Source organism: Salmo salar, chromosome ssa22, assembly GCF_905237065.1.
Source record: "Salmo salar chromosome ssa22, Ssal_v3.1, whole genome shotgun sequence".
Taxonomy (NCBI): domain Eukaryota; kingdom Metazoa; phylum Chordata; class Actinopteri; order Salmoniformes; family Salmonidae; genus Salmo; species Salmo salar.
This window is the reverse complement of record NC_059463.1, coordinates 54,314,359-54,338,776: the sequence shown is the minus strand read 5'-3', so window position 1 is coordinate 54,338,776 and position 24,418 is coordinate 54,314,359. Positions and strand designations below refer to the sequence as shown.

Sequence of the window (24,418 nt, the reverse complement as noted above, 5' to 3'; positions counted from 1 at the left end):
TCTGGTGATTCTATTTAATCCATATTTGATTTACTCTTGATATGCCCAACCCTCATCCTGGGAGCTACCCTCTCACAGGAGTTTCTGCAAATGTTCTGCTAGTGATCTTACCAGGACCATGATTAGCTGAATCAGGTGTTTTACTGCAGGGTTGAAACAATACCCTGCACACCTAGTGGCTTTCCAGGAGTAGAGATGGTCACTCCTGATAGGGTAGATAGTATGTGTTCTGTCTCTCTGTCTCTCTGTCTCTCTGTCTCTCTGTCTTTCAATTCAATTTGCTTTATTGGCATGACGTAACAATGTACATATTGCCAAAGCTTACTTTGGATATTTACAATTTTACAATATGAAAATAATAAGAATCAAAATTGTCAACGGGACAACAGTAACAACAATTACCAAGGGTCAAAATAACCATACATTGAACAATAACAATAATCATACAGTAGAGGACATGTGCAGGTTGGTTGGTCTGTCAGACACTGTCCCTCATCTTATGGCAGGCAGCAATGTAGTGTGCTGCCAACCCACAGCTCTCTGCTTCCTCCCCCAACAGGACGGGTAGCCTATCTTCATCAGAGAGGTCTTTGAAACCTTGAATAAGGGTTTCAAATTTGTGGGAAATTACACTCTCTAATTGTTTTTGACATTTTGTCAGGAAATGCAGCTCTGTCTCAGGTTCTGCTGCTGTGCAGTGGTTGCACAGCCTTTCCTCTACAGGGAGCCAGGTTTTCCTGTGTCTACCATTCTCAATGGCAAGGCTGTGCTCACTGAGCCTGTACTTTGTCAAGGTTTTTCTAAGGTTTTGATCTGTAACCATGGTAAAATAGTTAGCCACGGTGTACTGTCGATTTAGGGCCAGATAGCACTGCATTTTGCTTTGTGTTTGTGCTTGTGTTTCCCAATAAGTAATGTAGTTTTGTTTTGACTGTGCTGTAATTTGGTTTATTCTGATTGATTGGATGTTCTGGTCCTGAGGCTTCAGTGTGTTAGAAGAACAGGTTTGTGAACTCAGCCCCAGGACCAGCTGGATGAGGGGACTCTTTTCTTTGCTCAGCTCTTGGCATTGCAGGGTTAAGTAATGATATGAGAGTGGGTCATTGTATTTTAGATGTTTACAAAACTGAATTGCTCTTTTTTGAGTTTTTATTATTAGCAGATATTGGCCTAATTCTGCCCTGCATGCATTGTTTGTAGTTTTCCTCTGGACGTGTAGGAGAATCTTACAGAACTCTGCATGCAGGGTTTCAATGGGGTGTTTGTCGCATTTGATGAAATCTTGTTTTGCAAGTGGACCCCACACCTCGCTGCCATAAAGTGCAATTGGTTCAATGACACATTCAATTAGTTTTAGCCAACTTTTAAGAGGTATTTAAATTTGATATTTTTTTTTTATGGTATAGAATGACATCTCTCTCTCTCTCTTTCTCTCTCTCTTTCTTTTTCTCTCTTTTTTTCTCTCTCTCTTTTTCTCTCTCTCTTTTTTTCTCTCTCTCTTTCTCTCTCACTCTCTTTCTCCAGCTGTGTCACTGGCATCCAGTACAGTGGGTCCTGGTGGTCAGATCGTCCACACAGAGAGCAGTGAGATCACCCTGAGAGGAGACCCTCTAAACGGCTTTGGGGTCCAGCTACAGGGAGGCATCTTCGCTACAGAGACCCTCTCTGCTCCCCCGCTCATACGTTTCATAGAGCCGGACAGCTCGGCCGAGAGGTACGCACGCACACTCCTGAAAACTGAAGCTTGTGGTTGTGATGTGGAGAGAGTGATCTAGAGATGGATCAGACAGGCTCCAGACAGGGTCGCAGTAACACAGAGACAATGCTACTTCAGACAGTGTCGCAGTAACACAGAGACAATGTTACTTCAGACAGTGTCGCAGTAACACAGAGACAATGCTACTTCAGACAGTGTCGCAGTAACACAGAGACAATGCTACTTCAGACAGTGTCACAGTAACACAGAGACAATGCTACTTCAGACAGTGTCGCAGAAACACAGAGACAATGTTACTTCAGACAGTGTCACAGTAACACAGAGACAATGCTACTTCAGACAGTGTCGCAGTAACACAGAGACAATGCTACTTCAGACAGTGTCGCAGTAACACAGAGACAATGCTACTTCAGACAGTGTCGCAGTAACACAGAGACAATGCTACTTCAGACAGTGTCGCAGTAACACAGAGACAATGCTACTTCAGACAGTGTCGCAGTAACACAGAGACAATGCTACTTCAGACAGTGTCGCAGTAACACAGAGACAATGCTACTTCAGACAGTGATGCTTGTCGTCATGACTCAGGCCAACAGACAGACTGGAGTAATATAGTAAGTGTGTGATGGCCTTTCGGCCAGGCTGTTATTTGTAAATTATAGACTGGGTGGTCGAGCCCTGACTGCTGATTGGCTGAAAGCCATGTATACCACGGGTATGACAAAGCATTTATTTTCACTCTTCTAACTACATTGGGAACCAGGTTCTAATAGCAATAAGGCACCTTGGGGGTTTGTGGTATATTGGCAATATACCACGGCTAAGGGCTGTGTCCAGGCACTCCATGTGCCCAAGAACAGCCCTAAGCCATGGTATATTGGCCATATACCACACCCCCTCGGGCCTTATTGCTTAATTAGAACAGGTTCTAGATTCACTTGTCTGGTGAAGGAATGGGTAGGTGAATAAGTGATAAATTACTTAAAATCCAATCACCCCTTGGTGTTTTCTACTACCACCCCCACTACTAATACTACTAATACTATGTTACAGATGTAGAATCTTAATTTGATCACCCTGTTGTAGTGTATTTGAGGTTTAAGAAGTTTTCCCTTTCAAAAAATGTATCAAGCCCTTCAAAAATGACCATTAATTATAATCCACATAATAATTCACATTTCCTATTGCTGCAGGATTACTTTCCTGCTGTAGAAAAATGGCTCAAATTAAGGTCCTACATCTGTAGTGAATTAAAGTACACTGTTTGGAGCTGGTGGGAGGAGCTATAGGAGGATGGGCTCATTGTAATGTACGGAATAGAATGAATGGAAACCACCTTTTTGACTCCGTTCCATTTAATCCATTCCGTACATTACAACGAGCCCATCCTCCTATAGCTCCTCCCACCAGCCTCCACTGATTCAGACCCATCTGTGTAGGGTTTTACTGATGTTATATTAAGACTTTATAAGTTGTTGTTGGTTTTAAAGTGGGACCCAACATGGCTTTCATGTTGGCTACAGAGATTCAGAACCTTTGTGTCTCTACTGTCTGCAGCAGGGAAACAAAACAATTTTATATCATGAAGAATTTCCAGTTTTTTTTTTTTTAACTAATTTTGAATTCTGCCATGTCTCCAGGGTAATCCTACTTCACTACGGGATAATTGGACTATTCTTGACTAAAGAGTGAGAAAGAGAGAGAGTGAGAAAGAGAGAGAGAGAGAGAGAGAGAGATACTGTAATATATATAGAGAGAGAGAAAGTTCCCTTTTGTGTTTTTGCTTTGATCTGAGCACAGGGAATTGTGTTGACGTCTGTTTGTTTACCCATAATCCTCCTTGTCACCAGCGCTGTTTCACAACGACAGAGAGGCCTCCGCTGGTAGAAACTCGTCTTTTTTGCTGGCCTCACTCCATCTGGAGAAGTACTTCTTATGTCTCAGGAACCACATTAATAACATTGAGAAATCTTCTGAGATTGACAGACAGTATAACTGCAAGAAAGTTGATCTGGAACGCAACCATTGGCACACAAGACGGGGGTAAATAGATAGATCCTCCTTCTAGACGACAGATAAAGTTTTCAACTGTCGCACGAACGCACACACACACACACACACACACACACACACACACACACACACACACACACACACACAGCAACCTGGGGAGTCTCTCTCCACATTCGTGTATCTCCTTTCCCCTGTCTTTCTCTCTCTCTCCTTATTTCTCCTTCTCTCTCTTTCTCCTTCTCTATCTCTTCTCGATGATTCTGGGTTACTTGAAATGGACGAGTTGTATTGAAAACAACACTTTAAAGATGTCTGCTGGCCTATCAGGAAGGTTTGAAATTAAAGAGACGGTGTGTTTCTTTCAACTTAAAAGGAAAGCATCTTGGCTGTTATCAAAACTGGATGAGCGTTAATATTACTTGGGTATCTGGGTCAAGACTCAGTGGGGCTCAGACTGGAGAATTCTCTCTCATTGCTTATCAGTTAGAAGATTTAAAGATTGGGGTTCGGGGGGTTCGGGGGGTGGGTGGAGTGGAGAACTTCAAACATATTTTGTGTAGAAACATGTCTACATTTTGTTGTCTTGACAGTAAATGAGAGAACTCATTAGCATGTCTGTCTCTCTCTCTCTCTCTCTCTCTCTCTGTCTAACTATGTCCTCAACTCATTAGAGTGTATTAGATGAGGTAACTCAACTCATTAGAGTGTATTAGATGAGGTAACTAAACTCATTAAAGTGTATTAGATGAGGTAACTAAACTAATTAGAGTGTATTAGATGAGGTAACTAAACTCATTAGACTGTATTAGATGAGTTTACCCAACTCATTAAAGTGTATTAGATTAGTTACCTCATTAGAGTGTATTAGATTAGTTGCCTCATTACAGTGTATTAGATGAGTTAACTCAACTCATTAGAGTGTATTAGATGAGTTAACTGAACTCATTAGAGTGTATTAGATGAATTACCTCATTACAGTGTATTAGATGAGTTAACTCTACCCTTTTTTTCTTGTTTCTGCAAAACCTCCAGCATAGCTGACACTTTAAAATGATTTCCAGAGGAGGGGATATAAACCCATCTCATCCCAGACACCCTGTGTTTTGCCTAGGCCTGTTGTGCAGTTGGTAAAAGCATTCTGTTAATGTACAGATGTATGGTCATTAATTTGAGCCAGTTTCTTACAGCAGGAAAATAATCCTGCAGCAAAAGCAAATGTGAATTATCATGTAAATCATAATGAATGGACATTTTTGTTGGGGTTGAAAATCAAATCTGAAAATTCAAAGTGGAAATGACTTCCTTTAAAAGCCTTTTTAAACCTCAAATGCACTACAATTCAGGAAAGTTCTCCTGCAACAGAGTGATCAAATTAAGATCCTACACTTTTGGGGGGAATTCATAGCAGATTTTGAAAAGGTGTTTGATAAAGTATGATTATAATTTATATATAAGTGCCTGGATGACTTTAATTTTGGCGAATCTCTTATACAATGTGTTAAAGTTATGTACAGCAACCCCAGATGTAAAATAGTAAATAATGGTTACTTCTCAGAAAGTATTGAGCTTTTAAGAGGAGTAAATCAAGGCTGTCCATTGTCTCCATATCTATTTATTATGGCCATTGAAATGCTTGCTATAAAAATTTGATCCAACAAGAACATCAAGGCGTTAGAAATCCAGGGAATAAAAACAAAAGTGTCAATGTATGCCGATGACTCAAGTTTTTTCTTAAATCCGCAATCTGGATCCCTGCACAGTCTCATTGAAGATCTTGATCACTTTTCTAGCCTCTCTGGACTAAAACCTAATTATGATAAGTGTACCATATTCCTTATTGGATCGTTAAAAAATAGTGTTTACAATATCTTGTCGTTTACCATTAAAATGGGCAGATGGTGAAGTAGACATACTTGGTATTCACATCTCAAAAAATATAAATGAACTTACCACAATTATTTTCAATAGAAAGTTAGCAAAAATAGATAAGATTCTGTAACCATGGAGAGGTAAATACTAGACTATTTATGGAAAAACGCTTTGGTCTTATCACAGTTTACTTACTTACTAATGTCACTGCCTACTCCAGATCAAATCAAATTTATTTTTATATAGCCCTTCGTACATCAGCTGATATCTCAAAGTGCTGTACAGAAACCCAGCCTAAAACCCCAAACAGCAAGCAAAGCATGTGAAAGAAGCACGGTGGCTAGGAAAAACTCCCTAGGAAAAACTCCCTAGAAAGGCCAAAAACCTAGGAAGAAACCTAGAGAGGAACCAGGCTATGAGGGGTGGCCAGTCCTCTTCTGGCTGTGCAGGGTGGATATTATAACAGAACATGGTCAAGATGTTAAAATGTAAAAATGTTCATAAATGACCAGCATGGTCAAATAATAATAATCATAGTAGTTGTCGAGGGTGCAACAAGCACGTCCGGTGAACAGGTCAGGGTTCCATAGCCGCAGGCAGAACAGTTGAAACTGGAGCAGCAGCACGGCCAGGTGGACTGGGGACAGCAAGGAGTCATCATACCAGGTAGTCCTGAGGCATGGTCCTAGGGCTCAGGTCCTCCAAGAGAAAGACAGAAAGAGAGAATTAGAGAGAGCATATTTAAATTCAAACAGGACATCGGATAAGACAAAATAAATACTCCAGATGTAACAGACTGACCCTAGCCCCCCGACACATAAACTACTGCAGCATAAATACTGGAGGCTGAGACAGGAGGGATCAGAAGACACTGTGGCCCCATCCGATGATACCCCCGGACAGGGCCAAACAGCAGGATATAACCCCACCCACTTTGCCAAAGCACAGCCCCCACACCACTAGAGGGATGTCTCCAACCACCAACTTACCGTCCTAAGACAAGGCCGAGTATAGCCCACAACGATCTCCGCCATGGCACAACCCAAGGGGGGGCGCCAACCCAGACAGGAAGACCACGTCAGTGACTCAACCCACTCAAGTGACGCACCCCTCCCATGGACGGCATGGAAGAACACCAGTAAGCCAGTGACTCAGCCCCTGTAAAAGGGTTAGAGGCAGAGAATCCCAGATGACTTGTTTTTTAAATCATATGAGCAGAAAATATTTCATGTTATTTGGAATGCTAAGCCAGACAAAATTAAACGTGCCTATTTATATAATAAATATGAGTTTAGGGGGCTAAAATTATTAAACCTCTCACTAAAAGCTTCACTCATACATAAGTTATACTTAAAACCAAAATGGTTCTCCAGTAGATTATTAAGAAAGGCTCATCCTTTGTTCAAAAATTGCCTTTTTGCCTTTATACTGTACAGATCACAACTTCTCATTTCCGACTAATTGAAAATGAAATGTTGGTTAAAGTATTGCCCTTTCTTAAACAAGCCATACAAAGCTGGTTACAATTTCAGTTTTATCCTCCAGAAAAGATAGAACAAATATTACAACAAATGTTATGGTTAAACTCAAATATACTGATTAATAAAAAATAAAAAACATTCTTTACGGAAAATTTTGTTTAAATATGGTATTATATGAATTAATGATATTATGAATAGAAATGGAGGCGTTATGTCACATATGCAGCTATCGAAAATATATGGGAATATCTGCTCAATCCAAACTTACAGCCAACTGATTGCAGCACTACCACAAAAATGGAGGAGGAAAGTAGAAAAGGGAGAAGGTTGGGAACTTGTTTGCCTGCCATATATAGATATACATTCCCTGAAAGGAACTGGCATAAATAGAAAAATAAATGGACAAAAATGTTGACAGCTGCGCCATAGGTGTTGCAAAATAAAATGGGAGGAGATTTTTGATGTATCAATTCCATGGCATATGGTTTATGAACTGGTACAAAAAACTACACTTCATCCCACACTTAGAGTTTTTCAATTTAAATTATTATATAAAATTCTTGCCACCAACAGAATGCTATATATATTGGGGCATACAACAATCTCAGCTCTGTAGATTTTGTTGTGAAGAGACAGAATCAATAGATCATTTATTCTGGTATTGCCCCTATGTAGCTTGTTTCTGGTCACAGGTTCAGGAATGGTTAAAAAATCACAACATGCACTTAAAATAAACCTTACAAATAGCAGTGTTGGGCGATTTAGAAAGCCACAGTCAGTCAATAAATAACATAATAATACTCATAGGAAAGGTTTTCATCTTTAGCTATCAATCTGTGGATAATATACGATTAGAAAGGTCCAAAATGTATGTCAAACATCACAGCACAATGGAAAAATATATGGCACACGGAAACCAAATGAGGATTTTCTATGGTGATAGGTGGGATGGACTGAGAGAGGCTGAGGGGCGGGATTAAAGAGTTTATGTTCAGTCATGTATAATTGTTATGTGACTGCTTTATATAAAAGTACCATGTATATATATATATAGCAAAAAAGCTGTAAAAAAAACGAAGATATTTGTCCTCCGAAAAGGGGGGGTGGTGGAAGGGTTAATAATTTAAAAAATACAATAATTAAAAAAAATATCCTACACTTTTAGAAAAAATGGTTCTATCTAGAACCTTTTAGGGGTTCTCCTATGGGGACAGCCGAAGAACCCTTTTGGAACCCTTTTTTCTAAGAGTGTACATATGTAGGACATATTCGCTAAACAGCCTGTTGTTCCAGAGAAGAGAAAGTGGCTGTTGATTCCTACATCCAAGAAGAGGCTGGTGATTAGTGCTGGTTGAGATCATTGAGTGGGTGGTTAATGGAGCAGGGCCTCAGACCTCACGGCAGTATCACACTGTAAACTACTGATACATCAACATCACGACGCTGTGTGTGTGTGTGTGTGTGTGTGTGTGTGTGTGTGTGTGTGTGTGTGTGTGTGTGTGTGTGTGTGTGTGTGTGTGTGTGTGTGTGTGCGTAAAAATAATCAGAACACCTCTTAACTTGTAATGGAGTCCGTTTGTTTCCAACTCTGCTTTCATATATTCTTATCTCTCTCTTTCTCTCTCTGTCTCTCTCTCTCTCAATTCAATTCAATTCAAGGGGCTTTATTGGCATGGTAAACATATGTTTACATTGCCAAAGCAAGTGAAATGGATAAACAATAATTAAATAAACAATTAAAAGTGAATAGTAAATATTACACTCACACAAGTTCCAAAAGAATAAAGTCATGTCATATTTTACCTTTATTGAAGTCAGTTAAGAACAAATTCTTATTTTCAATGATGGCCTAGGAACAGTGGGTTAACTGCCTGTTCAGGGACAGAAAGACCTTGTCAGCTTTGGGATTGAAACTTGCAACCACTAGGCTATGCTGCCACCCCATTGACATGTTATGTCTATATACAGTGTTGTAGTGATGTGCAAACAGTTAACGTACAAAAAATAAATATATAGGTTGTATTTACAGTGGTGTTTGTTCTTCACTGGTTGCCCTTTTCTTGTGGCAACAGGTCACAAATCTTGCTGCTGTGATGGCACACTGTGGTATTTCACCCAGTAGATATGGGAGTCTTTCTCTTTCCCTCTCCCTCTCTTTCTTTCTCTCTGTCTCTTTCTTTCTCTCTCTCTCTCTCTCTCTCACACTCTCGCTCTCTCGCTCTCTCTCTTTCTCTCTCTCACTCGTTCCTACTCTCTCTCTCTCTCTCTCTCACCCTCTCGCTCTCTTTCTCTCTCTCTCTCGTTCCTCCTCTCTCTCTCTCTCTCTCTCTCTCTCTCTCTCTCTCTCTCTCTCTCTCTCTCTCTCTCCAGTGCCTTTTCAATCAACTTTAGTCCAGATGATTGGTAATAAGATGCATATGCTCTCCTTCCCTGGAAGTTACTGTATTCATTATTACACAATGTCTTAACTCTGCTACTCTGTACTTTTCCAACTCTCAGTTTTTTGTAATCATTTCTCTGATTGTTACAACTGAAAGTACAAATCCAATCAAATGTATTTGATCCGATTTAAATCAAAAAGTTATGTACAAATGTGACTGCCTTTTTCCCTAACTTCTCTTTTTTGTCTAGGCAGTTACAGTAAAGACATTTTGTGTCAACTGGGCTTTATAATTACATTTGATTGATTGAATGATTGATCACTTAATTTATTGATCGATTGTCCCGACAGGTGCGGCCTGCTGCAGGTTGGAGACAGACTCCTGTCCATCAACGGAATCCCCACGGAGGATGGAACACTGGAGGAGGCCAATCAGCTTCTCCGAGACGCCGCTCTGGCCAATAAGGTCTCTCTTGAAATAGAGTTTGACGTCGCAGGTTGGTCTCTTGGGCTTAGGCCTCCCAGTAGGCTATATGTACAATATGTGAAACGAATGAATTTATAGAGTGGTTGAAAAGCTATAGACCAGGGGTGTCAAACATATGGGCCATGGGCTGGATCCGGCACGTGAGGGGGTGGTTTGAGATTTCAAACACAATATACTTTAAAATGACTAAAACCAAATCGGAACTTTATAAAAATTATAATGGTCATACATTAATTTATTTTCTTGACTGTGTCCAGCTCAATGTGTCCAGCTCACTGTGTCCAGCTCACTGTGTCCAGCTCAATGTGTCCAGCTCACTGTGTCCAGCTCAATGTGTCCAGCTCAATGTGTTCAGCTCAATGTAACCAGCTCAATGTGTCCAGCTCACTGTGTCCAGCTCAATGTGTCCAGCTCACTGTGTCCAGCTCAATGTGTCCAGCTCAATGTGTCCAGCTCAATGTAACCAGCTCAATGTGTTCAGCTCACTGTGTCCAGCTCACTGTGTCCAGCTCAATGTGTCCAGCTCACTGTGTCCAGCTCACTGTGTCCAGCTCAATGTGTCCAGCTCAATGTGTCCAGCTCACTGTGTCCAGCTCAATGTGTCCAGCTCACTAATATCACCAAAATGAAAGCCAAGACATCGAAAATGCCAAGAAAATGATGAATAGAGGACTATTTCTTGCAAATTTTGATGGTGAGGAAATATAACCAATTTTCAGTGCTGCTCTCCGGACGTTGTTGGAGACTGAATGTGGCTCTAGGGGCAAAATGAGTTGGACACCCCTGCCTTAGACTAATGGTCTAGTAATCATTGTAATGAACAGTTTATCATCAGGGTTTAGAGTGGTTACCCTAAGGGCCAAAGTAACTTTTACAATTCTCATTTAAAATATCCAGTGTATAAATCTAATTAGTTGATAAAATGGTGGGACTAATGGTCTAATGGTAATCATTATAATGAGCAGGCCTAATGATAGCTAGTCATTATAATAAATAATCAGCATTTTCAATGTATGTCTGTTGCACAACACTAATTAGAGTAGGTGCTGCCCTTTTAGATAACAACTCCCAGATTCTCAGCAACCTGATTAAACAGCTATCAATTGGGATGGACAGTAGGATAGTATGATAGTATGAAAGTATGATAGTAGGATACTAGGATAGTAGGATAGCTCGATAGCATGATAGCATGATAGCAGGATAGTAGGATAGTAGGATAGTATGATAATATGATAGTATGATAGTAGGATAGGAGGATTGTAGGATAGCATGATAGTATGATAGCATGATAGCATGATAGTAGGATAGTATGATAGCATGATAGTATGATGGCATGATAGTATGATAGTAGGATAGTAGGATAGTAGGATAGCATGATAGCATGATAGTATGATAGCATGATAGCATGATAGCATGATAGCATGATAGCAGGATAGTAGGATAGTAGGATAGTAGGATAGCATGATAGTAGGATAGCATGATAGTAGGATAGTAGGATAGTATGATAGTATGATAATATGATAGTAGGATAGTAGGATAGCATGATAGCATGATAGTAGGATAATATGATAATAGGATTGTAGGATAGCATGATAGTATGATAGTATGATAGTAGGATACTAGGATAGTAGGATAGCAGGATAGTAGGATAGTATGATAGTATGATAATATGATAGTATGATAGTAGGATAGCATGATAGCATGATAGTAGGATAATATGATAATATGCTAGTAGGATTGTAGGATAGCATGATAGTATGATAGTATGATAGTAGGATACTAGGATAGTAGGATAGCATGATAGTAGGATAGTATGATAATATGATAGTATGATAGTAGAATAGCATGATAGCATGATAGTAGGATAATATGATAATATGATAGTAGGATAGTAGGATAATATGATAGTATGTTAATATGATCGTAGGATAGTAGGATAATATGATAGTATGCAGTACAGATGATGATGATAGACCTTATGACTGCATGCCAAATGGCACCCTACTCCCAACATAGGACTCTATTTTAGACCAGAGATCTATGGGCTCTACATAGAGTACTACTTTAGACCAGAGATCTATGGGCTCTACATAGGACACTACTTTAGACCAGAGTTCTATGCACTCTACATAGGACACTACTTTAGACCAGAGTTCTATGCACTCTACATAGGACACTACTTTAGACCAGAGTTCTATGCACTCTACATAGGACACTACTTTAGACCAGAGATCTATGCACTCTACATAGGACACTACTTTAGACCAGAGTTCTATGCACTCTACATAGGACACTACTTTAGACCAGAGATCTATGCACTCTACATAGGACACTACTTTAGACCAGAGTTCTATGCACTCTACATAGGACACTACTTTAGACCAGAGTTCTATGCACTCTACATAGGACACTACTTTAGACCAGAGATCTATGCACTCTACATAGGACACTACTTTAGACCAGAGTTCTATGCACTCTACATAGGACACTACTTTAGACCAGAGTTCTATGCACTCTACATAGGACACTACTTTAGACCAGAGTTCTATGCACTCTACATAGGACACTACTTTAGACCAGAGTTCTATGCACTCTACATAGGACACTACTTTAGACCAGAGTTCTATGCGCTCTACATAGGACACTACTTTAGACCAGAGTTCTATGCGCTCTACATAGGACACTACTTTAGACCAGAGATCTATGGGCTCTACATAGGACACTACTTTAGACCAGAGATCTATGGGCTCTACATAGGACACTACTTTAGACCAGAGATCTATGGGCTCTACATAGGACACTACTTTAGACCAGAGATCTATGGATTCTAAATAGGGAAAAGGGTGTAATTTGGGATGCACGTTATGTAATCTACTGTAAATAATTTAAATACGTACCTTGAATAACTATTCTTGTAATGTTTTGCCAGATACAGTATAATTTCTGATGTGTGTGTGTGTGTGTGTGTGTGTGTGTGTGTGTGTGTGCATGTGTATATTTGTGTGTGTGTGTGTGTGTGTGTGTGTGTGTGTGTGTGTGTGTGTGTGTGTGTGTGTGTGTGTGCGAGCGAGCGTGCACGCGTTTGTGTCTGTGTGTGTTTGTGCGCGCGAGTGTGTTTTCTCTACTCTGTGTGTTTAGAGTCTGTTGTGCCCAGTAGTGGAACATTCCATGTGAAGCTGCCTAAGAAGAGAGGGGTGGAGCTGGGCATCACTATCAGTGGTAAGACTTGATACACACACACACACACACACACACACACACACACACACACACACACACACACACACACACACACACACACACACACACACACACACACACACACGCACGCATAACACACACACGCATAACACACACACACACACACGCATAACACACACACACACACGCGCATAACACACACACTCTTCCTCTACCATCTCTACCATCATGTCTAAATGATCTATGCTCCTCATGGACAGTCAGTCTAAACTATTTATCTTGTTTCTCATGGCATTCTCCTGTTTCTCATGACTGTGAGTTTATTTTAAAGCTCTCTAGAACACCCACCACTACTCATAGGCTTGTGTCCCAAATGAATGGCACCCTATTGCCTATATAGTGCATTATTTTTGACCAGGGTTTATCTCTTAATAGGGTGTCATTTGGGACGTAACCCTACTCCTCTTCATTCTCCCTCTGCCTGCGGAAGACTGCCTGTGGAATCTCATTAAATGACCTTGGGAAAATACCCAGCTCCTATACAACTCTGTTTATGCAAAGAGTTTTCTCCCAAGCAGCTAGCTGAAGGCTTGTTGACTTTAGAGGGCTGAAGTGTCACTCCATTGCTCTATTCCCTGGGTAGTCTCCTTCTGCTGCCCATTAAAAAAGCCAGCCATGCACCCTACATAACCCTTAATAAAGACAGCCATGCACCTTACATAACCCTTAATAAACCCACCCATGTACAGTACATAACCCTTATAAACCCAGTACATAACCCTTATAAACCCAGTACATAACCCTTGTAAATCCACCCATGTACAGTACATAACCCTTGTAAACCCAGTACATAACCCTTAATAAAGACAGCCATGCACCCTACATAACCCTTAATAAACACACCCGTGTACAGTACATAACCCGTGTAAACCCTGTACATAACCCTTAATAAAGACAACCATGCACCCAGTACATAGCCCTAATAAACCCAGTACATAACCCTTGTAAACCCAGTACATACCCCTTATAAACCCACCCATGTACAGTACATAACCCTTGTAAACCCAGTACATAACCCTTGTAAACCCAGTACATAACCCTTATAAACCCAGTACATAAACCTTATAAACCCAGTACATAACCCTTATAAACCCAGTACATAACCCTTATAAACCCAGTACATAACCCTTATAAACCCAGTACATAGCCCTAATAAACCCAGTACATAACCCTTGTAAACCCAGTACATACCCCTTATAAACCCACCCATGTACAGTACATAACCCTTGTAAACCCAGTACATAACCCTTATAAACCCAGTACATAACCCTTATAAACCCAGTACATAAACCTTATAAACCCAGTACATAACCCTTATAAACCCAGTACATAACCCTTATAAACCCAGTACATAACCCTTATGAAGCCATCCATGTAGAGTATATCTCAGAGGAAATGAAGTCTTAATGAGGTTATTTCTCTGAAAGTGTAATGCCACAAGAGTTCCCCCACCACATTATGCGGTGTGAATAGTCTCTCATCTTACGTCTGTTCAAAAAGCTCCAACTGCTACCAGCTGTTTACTTCAATCTCAGTTTTTCCTTTAACGAGAAACGAGAACAATAATTATTTTCTATAAAATCATGAATTAATGACAAAAGTACAGGATGTATCCAATACTAACACTGTTACCTCTCCTCCCTGACAGCCAGTAAGAAGTCTGGAGAGCCTCTAATCATCTCAGACATAAAGAAAGGCAGTATGGCTCACAGGTACGGACGGTATGGATGGCTTCAGACCACAGTCTAATGACTTGGGTTCAATTGTTTGAGCTTGTGACGGTTCATGTCGTCCTCCTACAGAGAGAGAGACAGTTCACTGTAACAGTGAAGGTGTAAACTTGGCAGTAGAAACGCTAAATAGTATATTTGACCTCTCAGCTTCCCTATCAAATCAAAAACAAAAATGCTGAGGAAATGTAACGAGTCTGCTGTTAATGATAATGCAGAGGATTTTCCAAAGGTTGCTGTTGGCGCATATCCCATGGTAGTTATTGGAGTCCAATTTGTCTCCACAGTCCTTGGTTCCAAATATTGGGGAAGATGCTAGAGCTGAGGATGATGTTAAAGAGTTTAAGTATAGCCTATTGGAATTTGTGGTCTGTATATTTAATAATTTAGGATACCATCAACCCCACAGGCCTTTTTGGGTTGGAGGGTTTGTATTTTGTTCTGTAGTTTATTCAATGTAATTGGATAATCCAGTGGGTTCTGGTAGTCTTTAATAGTTGATTCTAAGATTTGTATTTGATCATGTATATGTTTTTGCTATTTGTTCTTTGTTATAGAGCCAAAAGGATTGTAGAAGTGGTTTATACATACATCTCTATTTTAGACAGATAACTCTTGGTGTTGCTGTTTGTTTAGTGTTTTCCAATTTTCCCAGAAGTGGTTACAGTCTATGGATTCTTCAATTAGATTGAGCTGATTTCTGACGTGCTGCTCCTTCTTTTTCCGTAGTGTATTTCTGTATTGTTTTAGTGATTCACCATAGTGAAGGTGTAGGCTCAGGTTTTCTGGGTCTCTATGTTTTTGGTTGGACAGGTTTCTCAATTTCTTTCTTAGGTTTTTGCATTCTTCATCAAACCATTTGTCATTGTTGTAAATTTTCTTAGGTTTTCTGACGGAATTTACTTTTGATATGTCAGCCAATAGGTCAAATATACTGTTCAGGTGTCCTACTGCTAAGTTTAAACCTTCACTATTGCAGGAAAACATTTTGTCCAGGAAGTTGTCTAATTTGTTGTTGGCCAATAGTTTTCTGGTAGGTGTCTACACCACCTTCCTTCCATTTATAGCATTTGTTAATAGTATGCAGTTTGTTGGGCTTCGATGACTCATGGTTGATTATTACTCTGTTCAAGTAGATTGTGATTTTGCTGGGATCTGATAGTGACGTCAGTAGGCTGACTGTGAACGCTCTGAGAGACTCTGGGTTGAGGTCGGTGATAAAGTAGTCTACAGTACTACTGCCAAGAGATGAGCTATAAGTGTACCTACTGTAGGAGTCCCATCAAAGCCTACCATTGATTATATACACTAAACAAAAATATAAACGGGTTGGTCCCATATTTCATGAGCTGAAATTAAAGATCCCAGATATTTTCCATACCCACAAAATATTATTTCTCTCAAATTTTGTGCACAAATTTGTTTACATCCCTGTTAATGAGCATTGGTGAGCATTTCTCCTTTGCCAAGATAATCTATCCACCTGACAGGTGTGGCATATCAAGAAGCTGATTAAACAGCATGATAATTACACAGGTGCACCTTGTGCTAGGGACAACAAAAGGTCACTCTAAAATGTGCCGTTTTATCACACAACACAATGCCACAGATGTCTCAAGTTTTGAGGGAGTGTGCAATTGGCCTGCTGACTGCAGGAATGTCCACCAAAGCTGTTGCCAGAGAATTTAATATTAATTTCTCTACCATAAGCCGCCTCCAATGTCATTTTAGAAAATTTGGCAGTACGTCCAACCAGCCTCACAACTGAAGACCACATGTAACCACGTCAGCCCAGGAACTCCATGTCCAGCTTCTTCACCTGCAGGGTTGTCTGAGACCAGCCATCCAGACAGCTGGTGAAACTGTTGGTTTGCACAACCAAAGAATTTCTGCACAAACTGTCAGAAACTGTCACAGGAAGCTCATCTGCATTCGTTGACCTCACCAGGGTCTTGACCTGACTGCAGTTCGGTCTCGTAACTGACTTCAGTGGGCAAATGCTCACCTTCGATGGCCACTGGCACGCTGGAGAAGTGTTCTCTTCATGGATGAATCCTGGTTTCAACTGTACCGGGTAGATGGCAGAAAGCGTGTATGGCGTCATGTGGGCGAGCGGTTTGCTGATGTCAACGTTGTGAACAGAGGGCCCCATGGTAGTGGTGGGGTTATGGTATGGGCAGGCATAAGCTATGCACAATGAACACAATTGCATTTTATTGATGGCAATTTAAATGCACAGAGAAATCGTGACGAGATCCTGAGGCTCATTGTCGTGCCATTCATCCACCACCATCACCTCATGTTTCAGCATGATAATGCACAACCCCATGTCACAAGTATCTGTATACAATTCCTTGAAGCTGAAAATGTCCCAGTTCATCCATGGTCTGCATACTCACCTTACATGTCACCCATTGAGCATGTTTGGGATGCTCTGGATTGACGTGTAAGACAGCATGTTCCAATTCCCCCAAATATCAAGGAACTTCTCACAGCCATTGAAGAGGAGTGGGAAAACATTCCACAGGCCACAATCAACAGCCTGATCAACTCTATGCAAAAGAGATGTGTCGCGCTGCATGAGACGAAAGGTGGTCACACCAGATACTGACTGGTTTCCTGATCCACACCCCTACCTTTTTTTAAGGTATCTGTGACCAACAGAAATCCATAGATTATGGCCTAATTCATTTATTTCAATTGGCTGTTTTCCTTATATGAACTGAAATTCAGTAAAAACTTTGAAACCGTTGCATTTTGCGTTTATATTTTCGTTCAGTGTACCTACCCAGTGTGCGACAGAGCTGCAGGAGTTGTGACCCATTTTTGTTGGTTATGTTGTCATAGGTGTGGTTATGTTGTCATAGGTGTGTCTGGAGGGGCATATGGGGGAGGGAATGATGTCACTTCCAGGTAGATGTTTGTCTCCCTGTGTGCTGAGGGTGTCAGGTTCTTAAGGTCACCACAGACTAGTACATGTCCCTGGGCCATGAAATGATTAATCTCCCCCTCTAGGATGGAGAAGATGCCGTCGTTAAAGTATGGGGATTCTAGTGGAGGGAATATAGGTAGCAGACATGAGGACATTTTTCTCTGTTGAGATCATTTCCTTTTGACTTTCTAGCCAGATGTAAAATGTTCCTGTTTTGATTAATTTAATAGAGTGAGTTAGATCTGCTCTATACCAAATTATCATACGTCCTTTCCCTGTTTCACACGTGGTAGTTTGGTGGATGGGACAATCAGCTCTCTGTAACCTAGAGGGCAACCAGTGGGTCCATCTCCTCTATACCATATTTCTTGTAGGATGAATGTCAAATGTATTTGGTGAAGTCCAAATTCCTGCTCTTTAAGCCAAAGGCAGATGATCTCAGGCCTTGGATATTACAGGATGAGATAGTGAAGATGTTCTCTCTCTCTCTCTCTCTCTCTCTCTCTCTCTCTCTCTCTCTCTCTCTCTCTCTCTCTCTCTCTCTCTCCCTCCCTCTCTCCCTCTCTCCCTCTACCCAGGACTGGTACCCTGGAGCCAGGTGACAAGCTGCTGGCCATAGACAACATCAGACTGGAGAACTGTTCCATGGAAGATGCCTGTCAGATCCTACAACAGGCAGAGGACCTGGTCAAACTCAAGATCCGCAAGGACGAGGACAACTCAGGTGGGTCTGCTTGGAGCCTGGCTGGGAGGCAGTTAGGAAGTAGTGTATGTAACAGGAGTATGGTATATAGAGAAGACATATATAAATACTGATGAATCATTCAATCAGACCCAAATAATGAACAGAAGCAGAAGCACAGTGGCAAAGAAAAACTCCTTCAGTACCAGACTTCACCACACAGTGGCAGTATTGTCTACAAATAGCCACAACCATGTTCTTCTTCTACACAACACAATGATGATTCAACAGCTATCACCCACCAGTATTGTAGTGTTTTAGACACACAAATGGCATGATTAAATACTACTGACCTATAGTGTTATATAGTTCATACTCTGTACCAAATATCAGATGCAGCTCGATAAATAGCAGATATGTTTAATCAGATGCAGCTCTGTAAATAGTGGATAGGTTTATATTTTGCTGTCTGATATGAAAGCATAGAAGCATTTCCTGTAGCAGCAGATGACTCAGTTATCTTCCTCTACTCTGTTTTCCTCTGAGCATTTTCTCTCCCTCCTTTCTCTCCATTGGTGGGATCTGCAGACGTGTTTCACACATGACCTATTTCTAAGAATAATGCCATCGCGGATCATTATAAAAGGGCGATTTATTTTCATTTCCTCTATGCATTTGTTATACTGTGTGGAGGATGAACAGCCCATCCATCAGACATTATTGAAATTGTATTGCTTTCTACCAGTGAATTTAGGATTTTTTAGTATGTTTAGGGAGCTGTGCGATTCTCTCTGCCTTAAAGTGTACCTATGCCCTGAATCTCTCCTCTTTTTTTCTTTCTCTCTCTCTCTCTCTCTCTCTCTCTCTCTCTCTCTCTCTTTCAATATAAATACAGTGGGGGAAAAAAGTATTTGATCCCCTGCTGATTTTGAACGTTTGCCCACTGACAAAGAAAGGATCAGTCTATAATTTTAATGGTAGGTTTATTTGAACAGTGAGAAACAGAATAACAACAAAAATATCCAGAAAAACCCATGTCAAAAATGTTATAAATTGATTTGCATTTTAATGAGGGAAATAAGTATTTGACCCCCTCTCAATCAGAAAGATTTCTGGCTCCCAGGTGTCTTTTATACAGGTAACGAGCTGAGATTAGGAGCACACTCTTAAAGGGAGTGCTCCTAACCGCAGCTTGTTACCTGTAAAAAAGACACCTGTCCACAGAAGCAATCAATCAATCAGATTCCAAACTCTCCACCATGGCCAAGACCAAAGAGCTCTCCAAGGATGTCAGGAACAAGATTGTAGACCTACAAGGCTGGAATGGGCTACAAGACCATCGCCAAGCAGCTTGGTGAGAAGGTGACAACATTTGGTGCGATTATTCGCAAATGGAAGAAACACAAAAGAACTGTTAATATCCCTCAGCCTGGGGCTCCATGCAAGATCTCACCTCGTGGAGTTGCAATGATCATGAGAACGGTGAGGAATCAGCCCAGAACTACACGGGAGGATCTTGTCAATGATCTCAAGGCAGCTGGGACCATAGTCACCAAGAAAACAATTGGTAACACATTTTATAACATTTTTGACATGCGTTTTTCTGGATTTTTTTGTTGTTATTCTGTCTCTAACTGTTTAAATAAACCTACCATTAAAATTATAGACTGATCATTTCTTTGTAAGTGGGCAAACATACAAAATCAGCAGGGGATCAAATACTTTTTTCCCCCACTGTACAGTATCTCTCTCTCCCTCTCTCTCCATATCTCTATCTTTCTCTTTCTCTCCTTCTCTCTCTATATATATACAGTATCTCTCTCTCCCTCTCTCTCCTCTCTCTTTCTCTCCCTCTCTCTCGCTCTCTCTATATATATGCAGTATCTCTCTCTCCCTCTCTCTCTCTCTCTCTCTCTCTCTCTCTCCCTCTCTTTGTATCTCTCTTTCCTTCCTTCCTCTCGCTCTCTCTGTCTCTCACTCTCTTTCTTTCTCTCTGATTTCCTGTATGCCCTGAAGTCACCCCGCCCCCCTCTCTCTAACGGTCTCTCCTCCCTCCCTCTCCTCCCTCTCCCTCTCTCTTACCTCCCCCCTAGATGAACAGGAGACGTCTGGTTCTATCATCTATACGGTGGAGCTGAAGAGATATGGAGGCCCCCTGGGCATCACCATCTCAGGCACAGAGGAGCCCTTTGACCCGATCGTTATCTCTGGCCTCACCAAGAGGGGCCTGGCTGAGAGGTGAGACAGTGGACCCTGGAATCTTGCTTCCCTGGCTGGGGCCTGCCCCACAAAAACCTTCTTCTCAAATGCATTTTCAGAAAGAAGTGGGAAGGAAATAGTATTTGTGGAAGAGACCCAGGGTCAGCAAGGGGCATACAGGTCAACTCTAGCCCCACGGTCAAGGGCCCTTTGTGGGGCTGGCCATGCAGGCCCTGGCCCTCTTCACCCCTCTCTACCTTATGGAGTCAGAACACACTACATCCCCCTCCTCCCTCCTTCTGTCTCCCACCACCCCCCCACTCTCTCTCTCTCTCTCTCTCAACCCCTCTCTCTCTTAACCTCTCTCTCTCAACCTCTCTCTCTCCCTTAACCTCTCTTAACCTCTCTCTCTCTTAACCTCTCTCTCTCAAACTCTCTCTCTCTCTCTTAACCTCCCTCCCTCTCTCAACCTCTCTCTCTCCCTTAACCTCTCTTAACCTCTCTCTCTCTTAACCTCTCTCTCTCTCTCTCTCTCTCTCTCTCTCTTTTAACCTCTCTCTCTCTCTTAACCTCTCTCTCTCTCTTAATCTCTCTTAATTTCTCTTTTTCTTAACCTCTCTCTCTCTCTCTTAACCTCACTCTCTCTCTCTTAATCGCTCTTTTTCTTAACCTCTCTCTCTCTCTTAACCTCTCTCTCTCACCCCCTCTGTCCCCCCTATCTCCTACGCAGCCAGAGAGCCAGAGTTCACAACCTCTCGTCTTTTAAAAGATTGACAAGGATTTAACTTTAACGCCCACCGACCAGTGTGTGTGTGTGTGTGTGTGTGTGTGTGTGTGTGTGTGTGTGTGTGTGTGTGTGTGTGTGCGTGCCTACGACACATGGCCTTTGTACTCCTCTAACATGTGAACTAAAGAAAGCCTTTCAGTCTCCATGAGAGACAATCTGATTCTCTTCTACAGTGCATATAGCATTCTGTTCTCATACAGACCACCAGTCACATACCTGGGTTCAAATAGTATTCTAAATCTAGTAGTGTTTGCTTTAGCCTGCCTGGAGTGCCAGATGGGCGGGGTTTACAGTTTTGCCACAATTCTATTGGTTCCATTGCATCAGACAAGCTCAAACAAGCCCAGATAAAGTATTTGAAATTATTTCAAATAATATTTGAACCCAGGTCAACACCAGTCCCATGACGCTAGGCTATGTACATTTTGATCAACATGCATTTTTTAAAGTATATTTATATTATTTGTTCTGTTTTTTTTTTTTGTGTAGACCTGGGTTCAAATAGTATTTTGAAATATTTCATACTTTAGTTGCACTTGATTGAGCTTTTCTGGTGCAATGTAACCGATGGAATAGTCCCCAAAAAAGCAAACCCCAAACCGTCCTGAATCCAACACTCTAAATATTTGATAGAAAACAAATACTTCTTTAACCCAGCTCTTATAGCATCAACAGAGTGGAGGCTCTATCGTATCGCCTCTCTGTGATCACAGACAGACAGACAGACAGACAGACAGACAGACAGACAGACAGACAGACAGACAGACAGACAGACAGACAGACAGACAGACAGACAGACAAAGGCTTATCATTGTTTGACCTCGGTCATGATCGCTGTTCCTGCAGCTTGTGACTCATTGGCACACGCTCACATCCTGACTCATATGTTTGTGTATATCTAACCAGATAAGGGAATCTGTTTTCATTTCTACCAAAGTGGGACTTTTGGGTCAACTTAACGGGCAGAGCTATTCTGCATGTTTACTGCTGTTATATAAACAACAAATGTTTTTAAACTGGATCTCTTTTAGTAAAGGCATTGTACCTAAGTAAATAATTGATTACATTAAATCATAAGATAAGTTGGATGGGTTAACCAGGAGGCATGACAAATCATCATGATCCATCTTATAGGCACAATTATATTACAGTACTGCCATCTGGTATCAAATAAATCCTCTCTAATTTACCATCTCGATAAAGTAGGGCCTGGAGTTGTTTTCCCACCAAGTATTTCCTGACTGGAGATTTTCCTGGTCAGGTCACGTTATCATGACAAACGACCTGGCTGGTATTAAGCTATTTGTCAACATTCCAGGACCCATAATAATATATACTGATCTAGAATCAGGTCCCCCCATGTCTATATATATATATTCATTATGATCTAAAAGACATTATTATGATTCTTGATCAGCTTTCCTACTCTGAGACCCTGACACATACGGCACCAGAGATCCTACCATTTAACCTGTCGTCTTCCCCATAGGACCGGAGCCATCCATGTGGGAGATCGTATCCTGGCCATCAACAGTGTCAGTCTGAAGGGAAAGCCGCTCAGCGAGGCCATTCACCTACTACAGATGGCCGGGGAGACGGTCACACTCAAGATCAAAAAACAGGTCGACAGTAAGTGTTCAGAAAATCAATCAATCAAGTTAATTAATAAAGCCGTTTTTATAACAGCAGCTGTCACAAAATGCTTTTACAGTAAACCAGCCTTGACCTCAAAAAGCAAGCAGGAAGACCCCTCATCATTGCTGATGAAACAGATATTACAGTATAGGTGGCAGGAAAGGTAATGGCGGCAGGTAGCGTAGCGGTTAGAGTGTTGGGCCAGTAACCGAAAGGTCGCTGGTTTGAATTAGGTGAGTAAGGCACTTAACTCTAATTTACCCCAGGGTTGCTGTACTACTATGACTGACCCTGTAAAACAACACATTTCCCTGCACCTATGCGGCGTATGTGACAATAAAACCTAAATATATATTAGTTTTTTTTCTTGGTTTGCCAACATGTTTGGGCCTTCCTCTGGTGTCAGCCTACACCTAATCAAAAGGGGACCATCTCCCAGAAGCTTGGCTGGGGCATAAAACCGCTAAAGCCAGACCATAAAATGTGCGATTGGTCCATACTCAAAAAGATGTTGCATAAAGCGGGATCGTTTTACAAATATTTTCTCTGCATCAGGGATAGTGTACACAAATGTTTCGGCTTTTCAGCCTTCTTCCGTGTGAAGGACATCAATGGAGACGCTAGCCAAATACCAGTACCCACCATCTTAAATCTACCTTGCCAGGACTGTACGTCCTCTACATTTGCATAGTAGGAGACGTACACCCTCAGGGGGTAAACAGTTTGAGGACGGACATCTGAGACGTAACAAGCCATTTGTAGTTTGACATTTAAACAAACAGACAAAGACATAAATCCAGGCAGTGTTGGTGAATTTGATATAGCTGGTTAGCTGAGTGATGCTGTAGCTGGCTGGCTTGCTGAGTGATGCTGTAGCTGGCTGGCTAGCTGAGTGATGCTGTATCCGGCTTGCTGAGTGATGCTGTAGCTGGATGGCTAGCTGAGTGATGCTGTAGCCGGCTAGCTAAGTGATGCTGTAGCTGGCTAGCTAGCTGAGTGATGCTGTAGCTGGCTAGCTAGCTGAGTGCTGCTGTAGCTGGCTGGCTAGCTGAGGGATGCTGTAGCTGGCTAGCTGAGTGCTGCTGTAGCTGGCTGGCTAGCTGCGGGATGCTGTAGCCGGCTAGCTGAGTGCTACTGTAGCTGTCTAGCTGAGTGCTGCTGTAGCTGGCTGGCTAGCTGAGTGATGCTGTAGCCGGCTAGCTGAGTGATGCTGTAGCCGGCTAGCTGAGTGATGCTGTAGCCGGC

The 24,418-nt window shown here is 41.5% G+C and overlaps 1 protein-coding gene across 3 annotated transcripts in view; it reads left to right on the top strand.

Annotated features, from left to right (window-relative positions):
• Nucleotides 1-24,418, top strand: part of grip2b (glutamate receptor interacting protein 2b) — a 234,409-nt gene that overhangs the window by 137,901 nt on the left and 72,090 nt on the right. For all 3 annotated transcript variants that reach the window (XM_014168262.2, XM_045705195.1, XM_014168261.2), the window contains exons 12-18: nucleotides 1,525-1,714; nucleotides 9,812-9,957; nucleotides 13,086-13,166; nucleotides 14,857-14,920; nucleotides 18,449-18,594; nucleotides 20,646-20,790; nucleotides 23,028-23,167. In XM_014168262.2, coding sequence (XP_014023737.2) covers nucleotides 1,525-1,714; nucleotides 9,812-9,957; nucleotides 13,086-13,166; nucleotides 14,857-14,920; nucleotides 18,449-18,594; nucleotides 20,646-20,790; nucleotides 23,028-23,167 — 912 coding nt within the window. The remainder of the gene's footprint in view (nucleotides 1-1,524; nucleotides 1,715-9,811; nucleotides 9,958-13,085; nucleotides 13,167-14,856; nucleotides 14,921-18,448; nucleotides 18,595-20,645; nucleotides 20,791-23,027; nucleotides 23,168-24,418) is intronic.